Source organism: Plasmodium coatneyi, chromosome 4, assembly GCF_001680005.1.
Source record: "Plasmodium coatneyi strain Hackeri chromosome 4, complete sequence".
In the NCBI taxonomy this organism is placed as follows: Eukaryota; Apicomplexa; class Aconoidasida; order Haemosporida; family Plasmodiidae; genus Plasmodium; species Plasmodium coatneyi.
This window is the reverse complement of record NC_033559.1, coordinates 1552612-1575578: the sequence shown is the minus strand read 5'-3', so window position 1 is coordinate 1575578 and position 22967 is coordinate 1552612. Positions and strand designations below refer to the sequence as shown.

The following is a 22967-nucleotide window of genomic DNA, read 5'->3' as shown; positions in this document are numbered from 1 at the left end:
AAACTGCCCTGGCACTAGCAACGCTGAGGCATCCTTCCTGTAACTCTATTGGGAGGCACCTTAAATGGTGTCCAGGATGGTACTGCGCTCCCTTCGTGTGTGCAACAACGGAGAGAAAAATAAAGGAGCTCCGCGAATAAAGCGGGGGTAGGCCCCTTACAAATTCAGCCAAAATGTAGACGTAACATTTTTGCACTTTCTGTGAGGGAACTTTGGAGGATGGAAAGAGACGCGACTTTCCGGGTGGCCGATTGGCAGTTTGCCCTCGTACAACTCTCTACATTAAACATTCCAAGACGATATGCGCGTCGTCAATTTGCCTCCCTGACCGCAGAGCTACGTGAGCTGTGTAAAATGATAGGGCAGAGATAGTCTTCTTCCGCAGGAAGCACAAACGTGTTAAGAAAATCAGCGCAAAATTTAGTTCTCCCTTTTCGTCATTTCTTCTCACTTTTTCTCGCCTTATAAGTCTTACCGGCGGGGATTCTCACCCGTTTGTCACTTCAGTAAGGTAACGCACTCGGTAGATGTCTTTTTTTTTTTTTTTGTTTGCTTTGTCTCGCGCAGTGTGGGAAGGTGAATAGCAGCAAAAATGGAGGGAAATAAAAAGAGGAAAATGCGTATGGTCACGCGGATAGGTACGTATTGCCCTTCGTCTTTTCCCACCGTGCAGGGACTTACCCATCCGCTAAGCACAACGTTGCGGAGTTTTATATATGGCACTGCCCCGCGCTCCTTTATTTCAGTCTGCTGCTCGCATGAATCTCAGTTAAGGCTTATGTCTAACGTTCTTCCACTCCCCGCATCTCACAATATGTGACGCTACAAGATGTACCATGACGCGTTACAATTCGTGTTCCGACTTTCAATACATCAGCGAAAATGTTATGTGCCTCTTGCAAGGTGGTTGTATTTGTCTACTTAACCTTGTAAACAATGAGAGGAAGTTTTTGTTCATTTCGTGTTGTGAGACCCTTGGGGAAGTTCGCTTCGAGCTGGAGACGGGCCAGGGGAGAAGAAGCGCGAAGGTAGCAGTGGGCCTCACTACAGGGGTTGCCATGAAGGGAGAAACGAACGGGAAAACGAACTCTGGCACAAACAACGTGGAGGGAAGGTACATCCCACACCCTGTGAGGAAATTCTCCTGTAATGAAAGGGAGCATGCCATGGCAGTGGTCATACATAGAGCTTCTGGCGATTTGCTGTGCTACCTCGTATTCGATGAGGCGAATGGGTTAAACTCCTTCGAGGTGCACTTAACACACAGAGTTGGGGAAACCATAAAAGACGTAACACTGGAGGATGGCCAGGTGTACCTGCTACTAAAGAAACGCCGTGGGCTCCCCTTACAGGAGGGAGCGCTGTCTGGAAGGGATAACCCCGGTAAGTTAAGCGACGAGTTGGGCGGTAATCTACCCTCCGATGCGGACTACCTTCTCTGCTCCCTCAAGTTGGTCAGCAACAAAAAAGGAGACCTGGAAGTAATTGCCACGCACAAGTCCTCATCGAGCTTTAAAAAAATGATGGTGTGCCCCTACGATGGGAAGAAAATCATTTTGGTGTCAAAAAGGAGTGTCCTCTTTGTAGCCACCTCAAATGAGCAACTCACAAAATCAAACGTAACCACCGCGGTAAAGGAACTCTCCTTGAACAGTCCCGTTGTAGCAACCTCGTGGCTAGACTTCCACGTCTTCACCATCTGTCTCTCCAATAATGAGGTCCTTTTTTTTGACCTCTCCACCAATTCGACGGACTTGCCCCGGCTGAGGTGCCACAACAATTACTCGAGAATCTGCTGCATTTTTTACCTGCCCGATTATCTCTTCGTTGCGTTTGCTACGAAGGAAATTGTCTGTTTTCGCGTGAACTATGGCGCGCTTTCCCCGGGCGCTTTTCGCAAGGTGGGGCATGTCTACTCGGTGGTGACTTATCGACGCCACTAACTAGCTAACATGCTAACTTGGAGCGCCCCTAATTGTGCACCCCTCCCCTTATTCACTCATCCCCAGGTAACCGCCGTCGAAGACAACTACGTGAGTACCAAGTGCTTATTCCAAAAGAGAAAGGAGAACTGGAAGGCAGAGGAGAAGCGTTCAATGGAGGCACCTCCGAAAGAAACAGGTATAAAGGAGGCGAAAGGATACGTACTCCCCAACAACAGGAGACATATCAGGAAGAATCCCCCCAAGCAGTCCAGAACCACCTTCGAATCCATATTAAACGAAATTAAAAATGTGGAAAATAAAATAAGTGACAAAGGGTTTCAGCTGTTGGACGAATCGGAGGGGGAAGGGAGAGTCGACGATGAGCAGGCATGGGATAGCGTGGCATTCACTGAGTGTGTCGCTGGTTGTGGAAGTTCGAGGGACGATTACACCAATTCATGTTCCTCTGGGCAGGATCACCCTACCAACAGGGGAACACCCTCCAAAGGAGCACACCAAAAGAAGGATCTCTCCCAGATGCGGAAGAAACGGAAGGCCAACTTTGCTAAGCTCCACTATGATGAGGACAACCTTACACATATCTTTACCCCCATCTCGGTCGTCAATTTTGAAAGGTACGTGACGCACAGGATAAATAGTGTCTGCCTTCACCGAGGGAATCTACTCATTCAGCTTGAAAATGGACTCTCCTACTACACAACAACTTTTAACCAAAAGAATATGTATCTAGCTGAGGACTCGAGCTTCTACCTCTGTGGACACACTGTTCTGCACAAAATAAAGGACCTTAAATTGTGCAGCACAAAACACCTTTTCACTTTGGATGAAGCTAGAATGCTCAAGTGTTACTCCCTTACAGACAACGAGTTGAATATTGTCTGTACTGGTAGGGGAATAAAATGGTTCGATGTTCTTTCCATGATGGGGGAATGCAACTGCTTGTTTGTGGCCCTCACAGATGGATCCTTTTTTTTTATCAATCTAATGAGCTGCAAGATTTTGCTCTACGGGAGTGTCAAGCACCTCCTGGGGGGTCGCCGCGGAAGACGCTCCATCGAGTGCGGCGTCTTCAACAAGGTGAATGAGCATATCTTCAATGGGTACTTCAAGGTATGCGGGGCGCTGCTCTTCTTCTTCCTGATTTATTCTGTGTCACACCAGAAGCTGTTCATTTACTTCGTGCATGAAGTGCTAATAGGGAGGCTTCTCGCGCAGGTGTGTGATGAGAAGGGAGGAGATGAAAGGGGCGACACGGCCGCACTGCTTCTGAGTCTCTCAACGTACAGGCGGTCCGATGTCAACGTAGACACCAACTTGGATCGAACCTCCCAACGTGACTGTGACTATGCCTGCCTCCTGATGACCACCGGGGACCTACGCAACTTCTACCTCCTCTTCGTACAACTGATAAAGAAGGAGACAATAACCATGCGAAAAAAAAACTGGGACACCAACGTACGAGTCTTCTATTGGAAGGTGCCTCACAAGAATGTCGTGTATGGGAAGGTCATTGGTAATTACCTAGTCCTCGTAGACTTCCACTTGAACGTCCGTTTTTTTTACATGAACAAAGTCACATTTTGGGAAGTCTCCCCAGGGCACTCAAACGACGTTGCATCCTCCCTATCTGGGAAGAAGATGTCCTTCCTCAGAAGATTGAAAAGAGCCAAAGGGAGCAGACGTGAAGGTTTACATGGCCCAAATGATGAGGAAAATGCCTTCGAAGAATTCATTTTGAAGCGACGCAGAAGGAGGAAGGTATTTCATCCAGATGGGGGCAACGAAGATGCGGAGACCCACCCAAATGAACAACCAAATAGGAAGGAAAAATCATCAGGTGCTAGTCTATTTCACCTAAACTTTGGGGAAGAAGACCTACACATTGATCTCAGTCACACGGGTAGAGCTCAGTTCATTAACGAACGGATGGAACAGAACGCTGGACATATTTGCAGCTTTTACATCGTTACGGACTCGAATAAGGTTGTTACCTTCTCCTTTGACAGTACTGCATACCCACTTGGGATGGTGAAGGGGCCTGAGGTGCAGGTCCCCCCTATGGGAGGAATGGAAAGGATTAACTTCTTCCACCCAGTGGATATGAAAAGTGGAACATACAATTTGTTCATGACTAAGGAAAGGCACTTCCGTTTGGAGGGCGCGTCATGTTCCTCCGGGGTAGCACCCACGGGTGATCAGGTGGGAGGGGGTCATGAACCAGGCAGACCACTGCAGGACAACCATATGGGTGGAGATAAACCCAACCCTCAAGCACTAATCAATGGGGAACCCCCCTTCCAACTAATATGCCAGAAGGACATCGACCCAACTATGCAAGCCACCTTGGCGAAGCTAAGTGAAGGGGGCCCCTACCCAAGTGACGTGAATTTCTTTTTGAGGCAACCCAGTGTGGTGTTTTTAAAAGTGTACAGCAGCGCCCTGAGGAAGCGCCTGCGAGACAAGCGGGGGAAGAGCTTCCAGGAGAGAATATCAGTTAAATGGGGGGGGCACCGTAGTGGTACCACAAAAGAGGTTCGCGCTGGTGATGATAAAGTTACATCTTCCGGTGCAGCCACTTCCACCGGCACGCCGCAGCACACGAACTTCTTCTTCGACAACGAAACGACCATATTCACCTTCCTGAACGAAAACGAGTACCACCTCCCCCTGGAGGAGTGCCTAGAAAACTACAAAAACAAGCTCTACCTGAGTGAACTCCACGCGAAGAGGAAGGAAGAAAGAGAGCAAATAGACAAGCTCCGAAAGCAGCTCCATGAACTAATCACCCAAAACGAAAACAGCAATAGTAGTATCAAATTGGACAGAAAAAACTTCTTTTTCGATAGAAAAATTATTAACGAGTCAGAAATTTTAATCAATGAATTTGAAAAAATAAAAAAAAATTTTGAAAAAAAAAAGCTAGCCAAAGAACACCTAATAAAAAAGCTAGAGAAAAAATGCTCCCCCCTCGCACAAGTAGACTTTCTCTTCGGATTAAACACAAACTTGTATGTCACCAATGCGTTTAAAAAAAGCAGCTACAATCATTCTTGTCCCATTAGAGAGAAAATAAAAATGTTGCGCTTCCTCCAACTTAAGGAATCCGACTTTCTCCAAAATGTAGAAAAAAATAATGTCCTCTTCTTTTTAAAAACAACAAAAGATTACATAGATCGATACACTGAAGACTTTTCTTCCCTCTTCTTTTCTCACTACTACCCCTGCACAAACATGAATTTGAATTATCTGTACGCCAACTTGTTCGGCTCCTCTTTCTCGGCCAGCGGGGTGGACAGCGTGCAGTGGAACTACCTCCTCTATCCCCCCTGCGATTTATTTACGAACGCTCGGAAGCGTCTGCAGTGCTACGTGCTACAGATGCTTATCGACCAGGTGGGTTCCGCGGGAAAAACACTATGATCGGCATGACGTTCGCGGAGCTGCACACCCCGTTGCTTCCACTGCTCTCGCCGCATTCACCGTTGCCACCGTTTCCATTACAGCAAAAGGCCAAATTCCAGAGCCACTTCCTCGCCCTGAAGGAAGAAAAGCAAAGCTACGTTGAAGAAATCAACTTGGTGTCCAACAAACTGAAGCTCTCCCTCGAAGCTACGGACAAATATTTCAGTCATCCCTACTCTCACACCATCGACCCCGGCCTCTACAACAGGGGAGCGTTAAAAGGAGTGAAGAGTGACACCCTCCCTGTTTCGAACAAATTCGACCCTGACGTGCTTCTCAAAATGCACCTGCACAAGCTCCAGGTAGAGAATCAAACGGGGGACGCCTTTGACGAACATGAAAAAGGGGATCTAACTGTGAAAGCGCAAAAGAAGGGGGAAATTTTAGGGATGGGTGCCGGGCTAGGAGGGTGAGTAGAGGGTAGGCAGGTTCTCACAAAAGGAGAACACATAGGTGTGTCCCCACCCGCTTGTGCCTTCTACAATGGTGTGTCCGCAACTTTCCTATTTTATCTACCTGGCTCTGTCTTCCCCGAAGTGAATCAGAGGCGGACAAGGAACTCCCCAAAGACACAGCTCCTTGCGACGTCGAAGCGGACCCAGAGAGTCTTGAGATTCAGGAGAAGAAAAAAAATGACGTAAGAAATGCGCTATCTGATTTGAAGAGTTACATGTAAGTGGATTTCTACACGTGCTTTTCTGCCAGTGGGGTGTGCTTCCCTGTGGAGAGATGGAGCACTGCGCTGACTGCACGTTTCTACATTATGGGGATGCACATTGCCGATCATTCTATGACTCACTCATCTCGTCATACGTCCCATCCTGCAGCTATCAGATCTCCGACCAATGCGAGGAGTTCAATGAGAAGTTAAAGCAGTTGAGGAAGAAGAAGTAAGACCACAGGGAAAAAAAATATATCTTTAGCTTCCTTTTCGGAGGAACCCCTTCCGAAGTGAAACCAACCACCAACACAAAACGTGCCTCTTATGTAGTTCCTCTTCCCCTCTGACCCATTTATTCCATCTTTGCCGACACACCCTACCAGATACAACATACAAAAGCTGATCAAGCTGCACGAGCTGTACTGTATTTCTATTTACGCCACGTTAATAAATGAAGAAAGGAAGGAAGAAGCTCTACACCAAATAGAGAAGAAGAGAACTGAGGTAGAGGGACAATTATCGAAGCTTGATGTTTCGATGGGACAATTAGATGTACTACAGGTAGGTATTCTATGGGAACATTAAATGGTGACTCCAAGAATAACTCACTGGTGTGTCTGTCCAGGTAGAGTTGCAAGATCAGCCCCCTTTTTTTGTGGGCAGCTTTGCACACCATGGGGAAATTTTAATGCCCTCAGGTTGACGAGCAGTCCTTACGAGAAGAAAGGAAGCGCCTGTTGGAGGTAGGGAAAGGAGGGAACTATCGCCCTTAAGGGAAACCGAACTAATTCTCCATCCACTTCGTTGTCCACTTTGCCGTCCATTTGTGCAGATAGTCAGTTCGCCCCGCCTATCCCATCCATGTTCCCCTCACCGCAGAAACACAAGAGGAATTTGGCCCTAAGCGAACTGCTCACGAGGAAGAAGCAAAAGTTCGAGAAGAGGTTCCTCCACGAATGCATCAACTTCGATGTCCTCATGGAGCAGAAATATGAAAACGTAAGTGGCGGGAAGGCACAAGGGGGACTCGGCCTCAGTAGTCCAGTTGATCACCCTGATCAAGCTCCCCCTATTCCTCTTATCAGAATGTATCTCTCCACGTCACAAAAAAAATTCTCTTCGTGGAGAAATGCCCACCGGTGTTCCCCCCCTCTTTTCAGGTCATCGGATTCGACTTCGACTCCAGGAAAAATTTATTCATAAAAAAAAAAATAATCCAGAAGCACATTGCAGACACGAATCAAATTATCCATGAGAACTTCGAGCTGAGAAGGAGCATCCGGGTAATGCCCAGGGGTTGTCCTTTCTGCATACTGCTACGCCATGTCCTTTCCTCTGTTGTGTCTGCACACTGTCATGCCGGGTCGTTTCGTTCCCCCACCTGCAGAAACTAAAGCACGACATTCGCAGGAACAAAATAAAAAAAGACTACCTGCACTTCTCACTCATGGACATAGAAGAAGGGGTCGACGACGTTAAGTACCTCAAACAGAACTGCGAGTTCCTCTTTAGTGACATAAGTAAATGATGAGCCGCTGGAGAGGGGGCACATTTTAGAATGTCCAACTTCCTTCAGACGTTTTTTCCCCCTTCTTACGATAGGCAGAAAACCCCATAGTGATAGTCCACAATTGTGCCATTTTTTTTTTTTTTTCCCTCACCTCAGATAATGTGATCAGCTCACTGGAGGCGAAGAAAAAAAACAGGAAACTGATTTTTCAAATGTCGGAACAGAAGCTGCGCGAGCAAATTAGCAACGTGGACGCGAAGATTTCGGCAATCGTAAGCGAGGAGATGCACGCGCATTGTTACACTGATACAACTCTACAGAGCTTCTCCCATTTACTGCTTCACCACCTCCCCTCCGTAGAAATCTGAGAACGTCGTGTTGGAGGCCAACATGCAGAGCCTGCTAAAGGAGATTAACCAAATGGACAAGGCGGCGCAGGGCGACCAGGGGGAAGATTCTTCCCACCTACTCGAGACGAAGATAAATTCTGGAGACGATGTTTCTGCGCGCGCGAGGATGTCCTCCAATTGCTCTGATGCAGATGAAGATGTAGACGGAGAGATCAGCCAAGAAAATGAACCCAACGACGCGGCGGAACAAAACAGCGACCATGCACATAAACAAGCCGCTGAGCAGCCCTCCGCTCCCGAAAAAAAAAAACAAACAAAACTGCGTACCAGGGACATCCACGAAAAGAGTGCCATCCTACGGAAAAAATATAAGTGAAAGGAATTCGCACCAGGGGGAGAGGTCTCACGCGCCTGTATAAGCGCACATGCTGACATGCTACATGTGTGTGTTTATTTTTTCTTTTTTTCTCTTGTTTTACTGCTTCGGGGGGAGGGAAACGCAGCCCCTACGTAGCACACCCGCATGGTCTTTTCTCACGCTGCACATGCGCGTCCCAGTACGAATCATTTACGCCAAGGGAGTCTACAGGGTGACCCACCTTTCTAATTTCTCTCCCCAAGAACTTCAAAAAAAAAAAAAAAAAAAAAAAGAAGCTTCTCCTTTTGTCAAGCATTTTTTTTTTTTTGCTGATTCTTTACATGTCATATAGATAGCTTTTAAATTATTTTAATTCCCAAAAGGGATTCGCACTTTTTTTTTTTTTTTTTTTTTTCGGGGGATCTGCAACTCCCTGTGGGACTCTCCACGAGAAGGCCGACGTTGGCGTCACCCCGACGGAGGCGGTTAGGTTGGCTACCTGATATGGGCTACCCCACGTAGAAAATGCGCCAAGGTTGTGACAACTAAAAAGAAAGAGGTATGTAGGAGAATTTGGTGAATTTATTGGACGCTCTCCCACCTCTCATCATCGGTCACGTAAACGTACAAAATTGAACTCACCAAAGGGAGGAGTCACCAACATTGAAAATTTCCAATGCCGTCCTATGGCTCCCTAAATGAGTAACATGCCCTTGGGGGATCCGAACAGTGCATATCTTTCTTTCGCTTCCCTCCCTTTAAATTTTCCAACTACGCAGAGGGTAATAAAACTGAAACGGCGGTGTAAATCCTTCCCATCCCGCACGCCATGAAAGACGACATCAGGAATGCGCTGGAGGCAGAGAGGGAAAAGGAGCAAGGGAATGTCTTCTTTTCTCAGGGGGACTATGAGGTGAGGGCTCCAGTGCAAAAGGGATAGGAACATACCGCTCACACAGAGAGTCCGCTACTCCAATAACTCATTTAGCACAGTGAGCTCATTGGCACCCCTCATGGGGGACTACCCACTTGACGCATCCTTTTTCCTGCCACCCTTCGCAGCTGTCCATATTCCACTACACCAGAAGCATAAAGTACATGCCAAAGTGCTCCATCCTTTACACGAACCGGTCCTTGGCTTATTTCAAGTAGGGATGGGAGTGGAAGAGAGAGATGAGAGGGGGGGGGAATTTTTCCTTCCCACCCAGGAAACATGTGCCAACATTAACAACACGTCTACATTGTATGTCTCGTTGTACGCACCATTAACCACTTTATTGGCCCCTTTCCCCTTTTTTTTTTTACCGCGTGAGATAGAATCGGGTCCTTCCAGGAGAGCCTTGAAGATGCCCTCAAGGCCAAGGAGCTGGACAAAGACAACCTGAAAAGCTATTATCGAATTTGCGAAGCGTACAGTGCGTTGAAGGACGAGGAAAATTATAAAAAGTATGAGCGACTGTATAGGGAGAAGAAGAATAGCCAGGGGGGGCACACGAAGAAGGGCGGAGAGACGACTGATTCTATAGAAAAACGAATAGATAATGACTCCCCCTCGAGTGGGAGTCCACTCCCGAAGGAAACCGCCCCAGGAATGACAAAACAGAGGGACATCAAAAAAAGCGACGAGCTAATGCACCTTGGCGAAACGGACCACACGAACAGATTTGTCTTTATGGATCAACCCGAGATAAAAGACCAAGTATCTAATTTTTCTTTTGAAAAAAAAAAGTATAGAAATAATTTCCTCATAGAAGAAGTGTACGACTTTGACGTGAGCAGTACAGGGAAGGACCTCACCAATGGAGAAAGAGCGTCTAAAAGGAAAACAGGCAACACTTCGAAGGATGCTGCTCGTTCCGATGGGGATGCCAAGAAGAAGCCCCTAGTGAACCAAGCCGACATGCTTAACGATATAGAACTTTTTGTAAATCTCTTTGCAGACATATTCAAGCACCCCACCCCTATCATTTCTGTTCCCATTGAAAGGGAAACAAAAAAAGGAAAAATGTGCCATTACCATAATATGGACTTGAAAACATTAAAAGGGAAAGCAGACGAGCTTTTCTCGGAGAAGAAATTCGACGTCGCCATGGAACTGTACAACGAGATTATTAGTGACCATGACAGGTAAGCGGTGTATGTTTCTGTGTGTGGAGTTACCCCTGAAATAAATAGAGTGGGGTCATCCTCCGTGGTAGTTTTTTTTGGGGTGTATCTATCCGTCTCATGGGCATTGCGTGAGGGAGTCGCCCCATACGTTCATACCACTATTCCTACATTGTTGCACCCACATGGTCGCTTCCACCCTCTTCGCAGCGAACGCGGAATATACTACTGCACAGTGCTCAGCAACAGAAGCGCCTGCAACGTCGAAATGAAGAAGATTCGGAGCGCCCTCTGCGATGTGAGCAAAGCGCTAAGTATACTTTTTTCATTTTTTCAAACACATAGAGAAGATATGAAGCGCACCAACGATCTAGAGGCCCCCCCGCCCGGTGCACACGATCAAGCGGCAGCATTCCTTCCAACAGACATGGAGGTTTATAAGGACCCCAAGGGGATCTACTCCCAGGCACATAAACTTGTACTAAGGTTACTATTCAGATATGTGAAATTTTCACACCTGTATAGAAAAAATGGATTCAAGGTTCCGTCCCTCCACCAGGTAAAGAAGACAGTTCCATGACCTTTTGGATAGACATCTGTGTATGTGTATCTGTACAACACGATGCACTGCGCTAATATTAATTTTTTTGAATCACTCACAGGTGGACTCCCTGCGACGCATGAAGGGAATAAACTACATAAACTCTGGAGAGCTCGAGCGGATGAGAAACGTAATCTACGCGCAGCTATAACTTCGTCCTGTTCTTATAGATTTCCTTTGCGTATTGCTCTAGGCAGGCGTAGTCGACGTCCTTTAGCCATTCGTGATTCTGAGAGGGGGAAAAAAAGGGGAGAACACGGAGGTGCCCGTTTGGTGGTTGACAGGCTGAAAAGTTCATGCAGAGTGAAGGGCACATAATGCTCAGAAAGGAAAAAGGAAAAAAAGGAAAAACAAAACTATTTGTTATCCCTCTATATAATGCACTCTCTAAAGAACTTCCCCTTTTTTTGTGTGTGTGTTCCTTACGAGTGCCACTTCCGACGTGGATCTCTCCCCTGGATCCCTCCTCAAAAGATTCTTCAAAAAATCGATGTCCGTGCTTAACAAACTGGGGCCACATGAAGGCACCTCTTTTTTCGTGTATTCATTTAAAAAATAATTTCTATTGAGGGGATACTGCACGTCGGCTTTGCCTATGTCTCGGAATAACTGAAGCAGGGACTCCTTCTGGACAAATGGGATAACGCGGTAGAACAGGGCGTAGAGGGTGATGCCCAGACTCCATATGTCTACCTTATCTCCGGAGTAGCACTTTCCGCTGGAGAAGAACTCGGGTGGCATGAATTCATAGGTGCCCTGCGGGGTGCGCGGTTGGCAAGGTGGTTACATGGGATCGTTGGCGAATCGATTAGCGTAGGAGCGTTCACGAGTCGGCTGGCGTGACTCACCTTGGTGCCGCGTATCATCCCGTTGTTCATGTACTGGGATTCACCAAAGTCGCCCAACTTGATTGTCCCGCTCCGGTTCCAGAAAATATTCGACGGCTTCACATCCCGATGACATATGTTCTTCTTCGTGTGGATGTAAACGAACGATTTTAAGATACACTTAGCTACACACTTGATAACGGGAAGGGGAACAAACCATGGCTCATCCTTCCGTAGGACAAAAAAAATGCCATCGTACTGGAGTATTCCCTCATTCTCCATGTAACTATTCACAACATAAATTTCGTCCTCATTTGCTATGATTTCGTCGCAGGTCAGGCAATAATCATTTTTTATGTCTGCCAGAATTTCTAATTCGTTTTTTAAGTCGTCGTATTTGGAACGCACGACCACTTGGGTGCAGTGGCTGTTCTTATGAAACTCCCTTTGTTTCAGTAAGACCTTTTTTTTGTATTTTTTTATCGCGTAAAGTTTTCCCTCCCGTTCGCATAAAATTACTTTACTGAGTTTGTCTGTGAAGGGGGGAAATAAGAAGATTGTAGGGTGGCTAGGTGGCGAGATGACGGGGCATGAAAGATAAGCCCCCACAGGGACGACTAAAAAATTGGTCGATAAAAAATTGCACCCCACACAGGCATATGTGCAGTGCATTGTGATGTTCTTACACGCCGCCTGAATTTTTTTTTTTTTTTTTTTTTTGACAAAATTGGGGACACTTTTGCGCGCAGTTGTTTCTTTTCCTCCTCTTACAAATGGACTACTACTCAGTTTTGCTCTTCCTCAAGCTCACTCACCTTCCTTGACCGTGTGCACAACACGGTAATCGTTCACGAAGCACTGACCGCCCTTCTCTTTCTTCACCAGCGGAGTGACTTTATCGTGCCGCCTCAGAATCTCCCGCATATCGGCCTAGCACAGCGCAGATGGAATGCAACACAGTACGATAAAATGCAGTATAGAATAATGTGACAATTTTGCAGCCTACTGTGGAACATCAAACAGCGACTTGACTCGACGCGACATGCCCCTGCTGATGTTCCCACAAAGAGGCAGGTGCTGGACCACGTAGGGGAACAACGAACACACGTATTTGTCAAAGTTGGGGCGACTGAAATGTATGAACGGTCAGGCGTAAACTGGTAAATTTTTAACTAAAAAAAAAAAAAAAAAAAATCTTTAACAAATAGCTAGCCAGGATTAACCTCCCACGAATAACCAGTTACATAATTCCCCGCCTTTTCTGCTTCCCCTTTTTGGCGTATTATGGCTGTGCCGAAAAAAAGAAGAAGCTTAAGTAAATGTAGAAAAAGAAGAAATACAATTTTTTTTGACAAACTCGTTGGGAATTGGCTAAAACGGAGGGAGTGGTAAGTCAAGCGCAGCTTTATTTATTTATTTTTTTTGCCTGTCTGCTCATTGCACACGCGGAGTGGGGCAGTGTCCGAAAGTCCTATGAAAAGTTGTGGATTGTGAAGGCAAATGAAAAAGGAGACATGCAAGAATTCCTCTATGATGAGATCATGTGGACCGGATGGACCCCCTGGTGGATAACCCACAGGGGGGAACACACGCAATACGTGCATACTTGGACAAGTGTGTATTCCCCACGTAATTAATGTTAATGTTAATTTTTTTTTTTTTTTTTTTTTTCCCTTTTGGAATTCACTCTGGTCAGGTTTTTCAGGAACGACTACCAAAAGGAAATTTTACCCATACAGCAGGAACCGCATGTGTTTAAATTCCCGGGTTTCTGGCCAAACAAGTCGGAAAAAAAAGAAAAAAAAAAAAGTTATTTTGAGGAGAGTCCAAACCACCATTTGTGAGCTCACCAAAAAGGTGTTGAGAGAAAACGAAACCCACGCAGCAGCGGTGGAGACTTATCCATGTACCTATTCGTCCCCCTCGTAGATTCGTCCACCAAGTGTCTTCTCAAATTAAAAAAATCGTCAAGTAGTAAACTGCACAGGGGAAGACGAAGTCACCTCACCTTTGGAACAAAACATTATTGCAAAGGGGGCAGAACGTCCCCACCGTTGCAACTTGATAGTGATACCCCTGCAGCGAATACTCACCTTCAGATAAGTACATCCAATATGAAAGTGGCCAGACAGCTTTTCATTTTTAGTCATAAGAGATTTTTGGGAAATATTGTTAGGGGGCCCCAACCGAAGGAGGTACAAACAGCCCGGGAATGCGGCAAAAAAGAAAAAAAAAAAAAATTATTAACTGAACGGCGTCTCTGTGAACAGTTGCACATTCCACCTCGAAGGGTGCCCACGCGGGGAGATTCACCCAATATCGCCCTGGCTAACCTTCACCCGCACTGCACCAACTCCGTTCTTTTTCACCCCCTTCTCAACAGATCGCCAAGAACGTAGAATATGCAATGGACCTCCTTCATAAAAAGTCGTACACTTATCAGGACTTCAAGCAGAAGTGTGAATCGCTACGAATATTTGTTTACTTCGGATTGGTGGGCGTGTTGTCCGTGGACCTTTTAATAAACCCCTTGAAGTCTTCCTACTGGGATCGTTTTTTCCCCCTGAACATGTTCACAAGTTTTTCTCACTTTTTCAAGAATAGCGAAGATGATATTTTCCGGCACAACGGGAGTGCCTCCTACGAGCAGTATGTGCGGCTCATTCGGTAGGTGGATTGGCCGAGCAGGTGGGCTATCCAGCTTGGTTAAGCAGTATGTCCTTCCGCTCCAACTGTCCATTTTCCCAACTTTTAACTTGCCCCCTTTTGAACGGTGCAATTTGGCGAACCTTTAAAAAAAAAGTGAAAAATCAAATTGGTACAAAGTCTAGCTGCGGCGGCACTGCGACGCGGAGAAGTTTATGAATAAGTGAATTACGAAATGAGGTGTAAAAAAAAGTGAAAAGAAAAGAAAAAAAAAAAAAAATGATATATGAAACGTGAACACAAAGAGGCTTAAGGAAATGGCAACTTCATTTCCAGCTTTGGTCACTCATCCCCATGGGTCTCCTGTATGGGATAAGCGGGATCGATAGAAAGGGGTACGTAAGGGTGTATTCAAAAGATAGTCGGGGGAATTTCAAAATTTCGGGCTGCCGGACGGAGGCAGGAGGGGATATGGTCTGTCTGAGCATCGCCACGTGCGCAATAAAAATGGGCAGTAGGTGCAACGTTCTTCGATCCATCAGTTTGGTTCGCTTCCTTCCTCTTTGTACGTTATGTGTGTTTCCTCCAGCTGCTCTCCACACCGCGCAGGAGTCCCAATTGCAAAGCTGCGATAAGTGCATACGCGGGAACCATCAGCTGGCGTTGCATGTCAGAGTTCTAAACAAACATGGGCGTTTTACCCGATTCGTGTTATTCGCATGGAAAGCATTGCCCCAATTCTACTTCTTCATCTGCTACACCTTTCGACGCATCACTTCGATTGGGAGGCGGGGACCCCCCGCAGACACGACACGAAAACACTAAATTCAGACTTCTTTCCATCCCAAGTAAATTACTCGAACCGGAGGAACCCTTCTGCCAATAAATCACAATCGCCGCGAAGCTTTTGCAAAATGGATATAACGTTCCAATTTGCACTCTCCACCTGTGAGTTCTACGTCGCTTCTTCGTCGGTTCTGCGCACAGGCCATTCTTCATTCGAATTCTTAACCGACTTTCCAAGTAAGTGTTTCCTCTTGGAGTAACGCTACATGGGGTGGTACCCTAAATTAAAGGGGGGTTCTTTGTTGTGTCTCATGCCCTCCACCCCCAAGAGGTATTACTATTTTTTCCATCATCCCTGTCCTGTTCTCCCTCCCCAACCGGATACATCTATGTAGAATCTTTTTTCCCCCCTTTTTTTTTTTTTTTTTTTTAGAATGTATTAACTAGCGCTTCTCGTATAATTTTCTTCTTTTCGCTAGTCAAGTTTTTTGGAAATATAATGTCAAATTCTACGATAAGATCTCCCTTGGTGTTGGGCATTTTTGAAGAAGGCATACCTTCTTTCGACACAATTTTTTTCGTTTGGGGGGTAACAATTTCATCTACTCGTACGTTTAGGTCTCTGTTATCTAACGTCTTCACAATGAACTGGAAGCCAGTTAAAGCTTTATCCAGTGGTACGGGGCATTTGTATATTAAATTGTTTGACTCGCGTACAAATCTGTCGTGTGTTTTTGTTTTTACTTTGAAAACCAAGTCGCCTGGTTGACTCATTGGGGAGAGCTGGTCTCCTTCTCCATAGAAAGTTATTTTTGTTCCATCCTTCCAGCCTGCCTTTACATCTATGCTTACGAAATTGTCCTCTTCGTAGCTTTTAGAACCCATGAATCTTTTTCGGGTTATTTTTAGCTTTTTTTTACACCCGCTGTAGAGTTCTTCCAGGGTTAGTGAGAGCGGCACTTCAAATGTGGCGGGTTTGCTGTTGTAGTTGTTGTTGTTTACGTCTACAGGGGAGGGAGGAAGTTAGCATACGGGTGAACGCATCTGCATGGGTGGGAAGAAACAGACAGTAGGCACATCCACAACGTAGAAGCCGCCTGCCGACTCCTTCCATGAGCACTTACTTGTAGACGCGGAGGGTCTCGCCTTCCGGGACGTCATATTCACAAACGTGGAGAAAGGAGAAAAGTCATCGTCAAAACCGGAGGAGAAGGAAAAGTGGCCATCGGAGCCAAAAATACGACTGAACAACTCCGAAGGGTCCACACCGCTATACACGTAGGTGCCCCCACCCGTGGGGATGGAACCCTTGAGTCCCTCCTCCCCATAGGCATCATAAATTTTTCTCTTCTCTTCATCAGACAGGACATCATACGCCTCTGCGATGTTTTTGAATTTTTCCTCTGCTTCCTTTTTGGACTTGACATCTTTATGTTTGTCCGGGTGCCACATCATGGCTAGCTTCCTGTACGCCTTCTTCAGGTCATTTGTGGTGCAATCTTTGCTCACCCCGAGAATGGAATAGTAGTCCTGCAGGGTGGGGGGTAAGTGGTTTTCATTTTAGCGCATACTAATCCGTGCCGCTACATGAGGTGGAGAGACGAGCACACACACGTACGCAGGGGAAAAGTGTAACTCTCCCCGTCGAGCGACTTACCTTTCCCATTTTACGATGACATAAAAAAAAAAAGGGGGTTCAGTTGAGATTTCCTGGTGGTGCTTGGACGTATGCCTACTAACAGACGTGTACGGTCACGTGTACGTTCACATGTACGCGTGGAACGGGCGGAGGCCTCCTCAATTTTCACAATTTATTTTGAACCCTCTATGGAGCCAAAGGTGGGACACAAACGAGTAGCACAGAGTGACACAAAAGGGAAAAGCAAAAAATAAGAAAAGTTAGAATGGGTTCACTTTAAATCGCCGCGAGAGCTTTTCCAAATTATTTCTCTTTTTAGGATTGAAGTTTTACCAAATGGAAAAAAAAAAAAAAAAAAAAAATCCTTTTTAACAAAAGAAACGGGGACGTATGGAATTAAATAAAAAAAAAAAAAGAAAAAAAACGGGAATGTTGGATAGGTATACATTCACGCATTAGCCATGCATATGTGCCAATTCGTTTTCGCCAAGGAATACATATAGCCGCAAATTAAGTACACGCCCCTGGAAGCAAGCGCGCCCGGCATAATATATTTTAGTACCATGCGTGGCCGTCCCGGCGGGTACGCGCATATAAAAAGGGAATAGTACGGCTTGCACTTAATCCCGTTGCACGGATTATAGGATGAGAATGGCATACATCAATCCATTCATCAATCAGTACACCAATCCACCCATCTACGCAGCATTCTTAAAAAAGGCGCTGCGAAGAATTGCGTACTCTTCCCCGCGCGGGGCCCCCATTTTTGCAGTACTTTCCCCTTTGAAAGTACCTCCTCCCTTTTTTGCCTTACCTACATTCCTACCATGCGTACGTTTGTACACTCTGTGGGAGTCCGTTTTTTTCCCACGCAAGAAGGCTCACACGTGTACACTTGGCCCAGTAAGGTGCCATATGGGCTAGGCACAACTTTTACGCTTCATTTTGACCGTTTATCTTACCCTTTGCTTTTGCTGTGTTTTCCAGATGGGCGTCCATCGGCCGACTTGCACTCCCCAAGTGGGGATTCCCTAGTCGCACTTAAGCAGCAAGTGGCTTGGGAGAAAGAATCACCGACCGGCGTGCCCCTCAGTGAGGTTGGCTCTCCTCCACGTCTGCATGGTGAAGCCGTAGCTTCTCCATTCAAAGGGAATATTTGCCAAACGTTCGGATGGAATAACTACATGCGCATATACCTTCACGTAAACACACGAGTGACAACGTGTGTGAGTTTCCTCTCACGATTGTGTACTCTACGTGTCGCGTGGGGGGGAAGCGAAAAAGGGGGCATAAAAAAAGAGGACGTGAAAATGCCCATATAATGGGGCCAACACGTATGTTCACAAAAGGGTCATTTCACTTCTCGCCCCTCTAGGTTTGAGGCGGATGGAAAAAATATAAGAGCGTGTGAAGGAGAGGGGACCCCCCGCGACATGGTACCAGTGAGAAGGGGATCTCATCCGTTGGCCAATTTTAAACGATTATTACATTATCATGGTGCTTCTTATCCCTGTAAGGGAAGCTACGTTTTATAGTTATTTTACAAAAAAAAAAAAACAAGAGGAACGATACAGGAGACAGGACTGCTGTCGGCATCCCTTTGCTTTATCCCCCACATAGCTGCTACGGAATTAAACGCACAATGGAGTCGTCCACAATAGTTTCGTACTTATCCGTAGAATGAAACACACACTGTTTCTTCATGTTTTCCGTGAGGCGACGAATATCCTCGCTTTTCAAGTAGGCCTCATAGGAGTCTCTATTGTTCCAGAGCCTCAGCTGAAGGTAGCTAAGGGGAGAGTTGTTTAAATTTATTGCCTTAAAAAGTTTTGTGTACTCATATCCTTTGCTCTTGAACGACTGGATGTTCAGCTGGTTGTAACTCTTCTCAAAGTTCCGTATGTTGTTTTCATCCACAATGAACTCATCCACATAAATTAAATCCGCATACATGCCCTTCCCTTTCTTTTTCTTAACATACTCCAGGGTGCCATAAGCGTATCCACATAAACAACCAACGAACACCCACACAAAGTTCCGGTGACCTATGCTGGATGTTCTGTACCAGTGGGCGAACTGCTGCGTGCTCTGCTTTACCAACGTTAGGTAGTCCCACGCCCGCATGGTGCCCTTCTTCGCTGCGCTTCCTTTGTTTTAGAAGCAGGAAAAATAAGGTAGAGGAGCAAGCCCACAGATGATTACTACTGAAGTGGGTGTTTCCCTTTTCTTCAGCGGTTCCTTTACGAGTGATAATTATCTTGCCAGGCTGAATCTCTTCACCCGTGGTCCCTTGTTCCTTTTGTTCCACGTGGGGACTATGCTCTCTTCCACCTAATTGTAACTTGTACTTGTGCAATATTCGCACATTTTTTTTTTTTTTTTTCAATCTTGTATTTTTGTGCGATGAATTTTGAATTTTCTTTTTTTCGCAATCTCAATATTTCATTGATGGCTTCTTTTTTTTTTTTTTTTTCCTTTTTTTCCTTTTTTTTTTTTGTAAACATTACGCGTGTAATTTTGCTTTGCGCGCGCTTGCTGGAACACCTTGCACTTCTTTCGCACAGCAGCGACCCGGACAGAGACGAAAATCTCTTTTTGAACTGTTCTGCTTCGCGGTTGCTAATTTATTCTTTGCACATTTTTAACTGTGTTCGTCATTTTTACAGTTTTCATTTTAAGTGTGTTCACACATTTTACACAGTTTCCATTTTAACAGTTTGCGTTTTACAGTTTTCATTTTAAGGGTGTTCACATTTTACACAGTTTACATTTTGACGGTTTTCACATTTTACACAGTTTTCATTTTAACTGTGTTCACATTTTCCAGAGTTTTTCATTTTAACTGTGTTCACATTTTTACAGTTTACATTTTAACGGTTTTCACATTTTACACAATCTTCATTTTTAACTGCGTTCACATTTTACACAGTTTTCATTTTTAACTGTGTTCACATTTTATACAGTTTTTCAGTTTAACTGTGTTCACATTTTTTACACAGTTTTCATTTTTAACTGTGTGTTCGTCGTTCTTTCACAATATCATCACCTGTAAATGTAAAACCAGGAAGAAAGCGTGAGAACAGAAAAAGAGAAACGTAAAAAAAAAGAAAGAAAAGAAAGGAAAAGGGAGAATGGAAAAGGGCAAAAAAAAGGAAAGAATTAAAATAGTGAAAAGCCATTTTGCTTCTACATGGTATTAATTTTGTGTGGTTATTTATATGCCTCCCTCCAGTAGGGGAAGGAAGCATTTTACATTTAACGCTGCATGGAATGGTAATGTATGTTATTTCTTTGGCTACGTTGTTCCGCCCTATTAGTACTTCTTCCATCCTTTCTGGGTGGTTGTCGTGATCTTCGTCGTCCATTATATATGGTAGAATTGTCTGCTACGGTGGAACCTATGGTTGAGTCACCAATTGTTGAACCGTATGTTGAGCTGTCTTCTGTGAATGTATCGAAAGCGCTTCTAACAGATCTTCCGCTTCTTCTATTATTGTTGCTGCTCTTCCCCAGAAGTTGTCTTATCCCAGAAGGTAGGCGATCGTACTGAAAAAAAGAAGGGACGAAGGGGAATGATGGCATTAGAGTGAAGGGAAGGGGAGCGATGTGTGGGGGCTTGTCGTTAGTGGTAGTATAGATAGGTTGTAGGTTTGTCGCTGTTAGGTGGTAGGGATGGTGGAAGAAAGGTTGTTAGGTGGTATATGTATTTTATGTACATATATATATGTACAATATATTTTATTCCCTATATTTACTGTTTATATAAGTACATATATATGCATATATGCAAATACATAGTGGTAAGAGTCATTACTTTATATAAAAAGAAGGTGGTTACTGGTAGTCCTACTATTCCTAATATGGAAGAGATGACAGCGGCAGCTGTACTTATTCCTGCTGAACATGATAAGTTCGCTAACTCCCCACTGCAGTAAGGTCCATATGTACTTTGGAAATTTTTGCAGTAGTCATCTGTCTTACCCCCACATTCTCTTTTTACAGTATCGTAAGTTAAAAAAATGCCTTCTAGATATTTCTGAAAAGTTTCACTACAGGAATTACCATAAGCCCGTAACCTTGTTTGAAATGCATTATAGTCGCGAGAGTGATCACATAGTTTCTTTCTCTGTTTGAAAAGTGCCTGGTCTACTCTTTTGTCCATAGGTTCACACATACTTTCCACCTTCGATCCTCCCAAATCCTTCAATTCTTTCAATGCGGTGTAAATTTGCTGCATAGTACTATAAAATGAAGTACCAGCATTTGAACCTTCCCATAACATTTCTCCAACCCAATAATAGAAGAAGTCACAGCGCCATCTATACGATGGATCCATTAAAACCATTCCTTTGTTTATATAACACCAAGCATCCATAATTGCCTCTAGTTTGCTCTTAGCATCGGGGTACTGTCCCAGTGCAGTTTCCAATTTTCCCTTCACATTATTCGCCTGAATTCCATATTTAGTGCACTTATTTAACCCCCCATCGAATGTTTCGTACATTCCCTTTGAGTGTAGACCACTCAAATATGGGTCCCCCTATAAATATGTAATTTCAGTGGAATATATACATATATTCTCGTACACAGTCTACTTCTAACTTTCCCTCATTGTCCGCACATTGAATATTGCATGAACAAATATGTGCGTGTTATTTATAAAGGGAGGAAAAATTAAATCTCTATTATTGTTGTTGATGTTGTTGTTGTTGCACTAACCTGGGTAAGGGCAGCAGAAGGAGGAGCAGGAGGACCCCGTTGGCGACCTCCTGCACCATCTCCCCTTGCTGCTTTACGGTTAGCCTTTTCCGCAGTGAGCTTCTGCTTATATTGTTTTGTATATTCTAGTTCTAATTTAATGTCTTTGTAAACTTTATCTTTTGGTTCAGTTTCCCCTATCTCATGTGGTCCACTACCTGTTAAAGTTAGTGGGTTCTTCTTACCATCGCTCGTTTCATATTTCCCCTTGAATTCTTGGCAATATTGGTCATTATTCTTGTCCTTACAATATTTATTTATAGCATCAAATGCATCAAAAGCAGACTTTAGATGTTGGTAATATTTTTCATCGCAAGAGTCACTAAAGTGGTTTAGTTTCGTCTTTATATCCTTATAGTCGAAGGTGAAGTCGAATATGGCCTTCCAACGAGAGAACAATTCTTTGGTAAAGATATTTGTGTCAGTGTCGGCGTATAGGAGTTTGCAATTGTCGTTAACATTAAATTCTGAAAGTGCCTCATAAATTTGTTTCATCACGTCTAAAAATTTTTTACCATCTGTCACACTGTGCCCATCCCCACTATTCCATACAAGGTCACCTAACCAATAATATAAAAAATGACAAACTGCCTTATTAAATAATGCGTACACATCGTCACCATCCTCCTCTACGCTTTCCCCTTCCGTCCTATAACTCAGCACCTGGTATGCATCATCATGTGCTCCTTCCTTCTCTGTAGATACATGACACAATAAATTCACAATTTCGTCGATCTTATCTTGAATTTCATTGCACGTATTTAATTTCCCCTTTGCTGCCGTTTCCTTTTCGTTTTCTTCATTACCTGTGCTGTAGTAGCAATTTTTTGACCATTCCTTGACCCTATCGTAGAATTTTAATTTTGATGTCAGATGTTTTAAGTTCGCTTCCTATAAAGGTGGTCGGTATAAATGTAAATATATATTTTTTCCTTCATAATTTTTTACTTTTATTTCTATTATATTATGCATATATTATTATTAATTCAGGAATTATGTATGTACACTTCAAACAAGGGAAATAACCGGCAAGAACTTTTCTGGTGTAGATTCCGGCATTGTTCATATGTTCGTGTGTTCTCTTTTGTATATATATAATGTCAATTTATATGTTATAGAATGTTTATAGAATTAGAAAAAAGAGAAGTATGCATACCCGTGACTGTTCTATCATTGTCAGTATATACCAAAATTTCTCCTATTCCATGCTTATTCCTTATTGCTCAAATGATCACATACACACACATATGTATTAAATAAGCAGATGCATATATAATTAAGGAAGAAAAATGTAGGAACAAGTAGGGCAAGTAAGTA

The 22967-nt window shown here is 44.4% G+C and overlaps 6 protein-coding genes across 6 annotated transcripts; 3 read left to right on the top strand and 3 right to left on the bottom strand.

Moving 5' to 3' along the window:
• Positions 1 to 836: 836 nt before the first annotated feature.
• PCOAH_00009230 (Uncharacterized protein) lies at positions 837 to 8305 on the top strand (the record flags this gene model as incomplete). Its single annotated transcript, XM_020057732.1, has 12 exons — positions 837 to 1901; positions 2010 to 5339; positions 5450 to 5817; positions 5946 to 6080; positions 6236 to 6298; positions 6453 to 6630; positions 6768 to 6812; positions 6949 to 7068; positions 7230 to 7352; positions 7457 to 7589; positions 7736 to 7851; positions 7940 to 8305. The coding sequence occupies 12 exons, from the start codon at positions 837 to 839 to the stop codon at positions 8303 to 8305; spliced, it is 6042 nt and encodes a 2013-aa protein (XP_019913042.1).
• An 811-nt stretch (positions 8306 to 9116) lies between these two features.
• Positions 9117 to 11145, top strand: PCOAH_00009220 (Uncharacterized protein; the record flags this gene model as incomplete). The annotated part of the gene is made up of 5 exons (XM_020057731.1): positions 9117 to 9200; positions 9350 to 9435; positions 9605 to 10414; positions 10604 to 10952; positions 11056 to 11145. 5 exons carry the CDS (start codon positions 9117 to 9119, stop codon positions 11143 to 11145), a joined length of 1419 nt encoding a protein of 472 aa, XP_019913138.1.
• On the bottom strand, positions 11140 to 12745 carry PCOAH_00009210 (Serine/threonine protein kinase; the record flags this gene model as incomplete). Its single annotated transcript, XM_020057730.1, has 4 exons — positions 11140 to 11223; positions 11421 to 11750; positions 11843 to 12354; positions 12637 to 12745. 4 exons carry the CDS (start codon positions 12743 to 12745, stop codon positions 11140 to 11142), a joined length of 1035 nt encoding a protein of 344 aa, XP_019913234.1.
• A 360-nt stretch (positions 12746 to 13105) lies between these two features.
• On the top strand, positions 13106 to 14492 carry PCOAH_00009200 (Uncharacterized protein; the record flags this gene model as incomplete). The annotated part of the gene is made up of 4 exons (XM_020057729.1): positions 13106 to 13209; positions 13518 to 13604; positions 13751 to 14016; positions 14205 to 14492. The coding sequence occupies 3 exons, from the start codon at positions 13571 to 13573 to the stop codon at positions 14490 to 14492; spliced, it is 588 nt and encodes a 195-aa protein (XP_019913341.1).
• A 1190-nt stretch (positions 14493 to 15682) lies between these two features.
• PCOAH_00009190 (Heat shock 40 kDa protein) lies at positions 15683 to 16783 on the bottom strand (the record flags this gene model as incomplete). Its single annotated transcript, XM_020057728.1, has 2 exons — positions 15683 to 16257; positions 16378 to 16783. Coding segments are annotated over 2 exons (981 nt in total), but the record flags the coding sequence as incomplete, so codon positions are not given.
• A 1732-nt stretch (positions 16784 to 18515) lies between these two features.
• PCOAH_00009180 (Uncharacterized protein) lies at positions 18516 to 19016 on the bottom strand (the record flags this gene model as incomplete). Its single annotated transcript, XM_020057727.1, has 1 exon — positions 18516 to 19016. One exon carries the CDS (start codon positions 19014 to 19016, stop codon positions 18516 to 18518), a length of 501 nt encoding a protein of 166 aa, XP_019913304.1.
• Positions 19017 to 22967: the final 3951 nt, after the last annotated feature.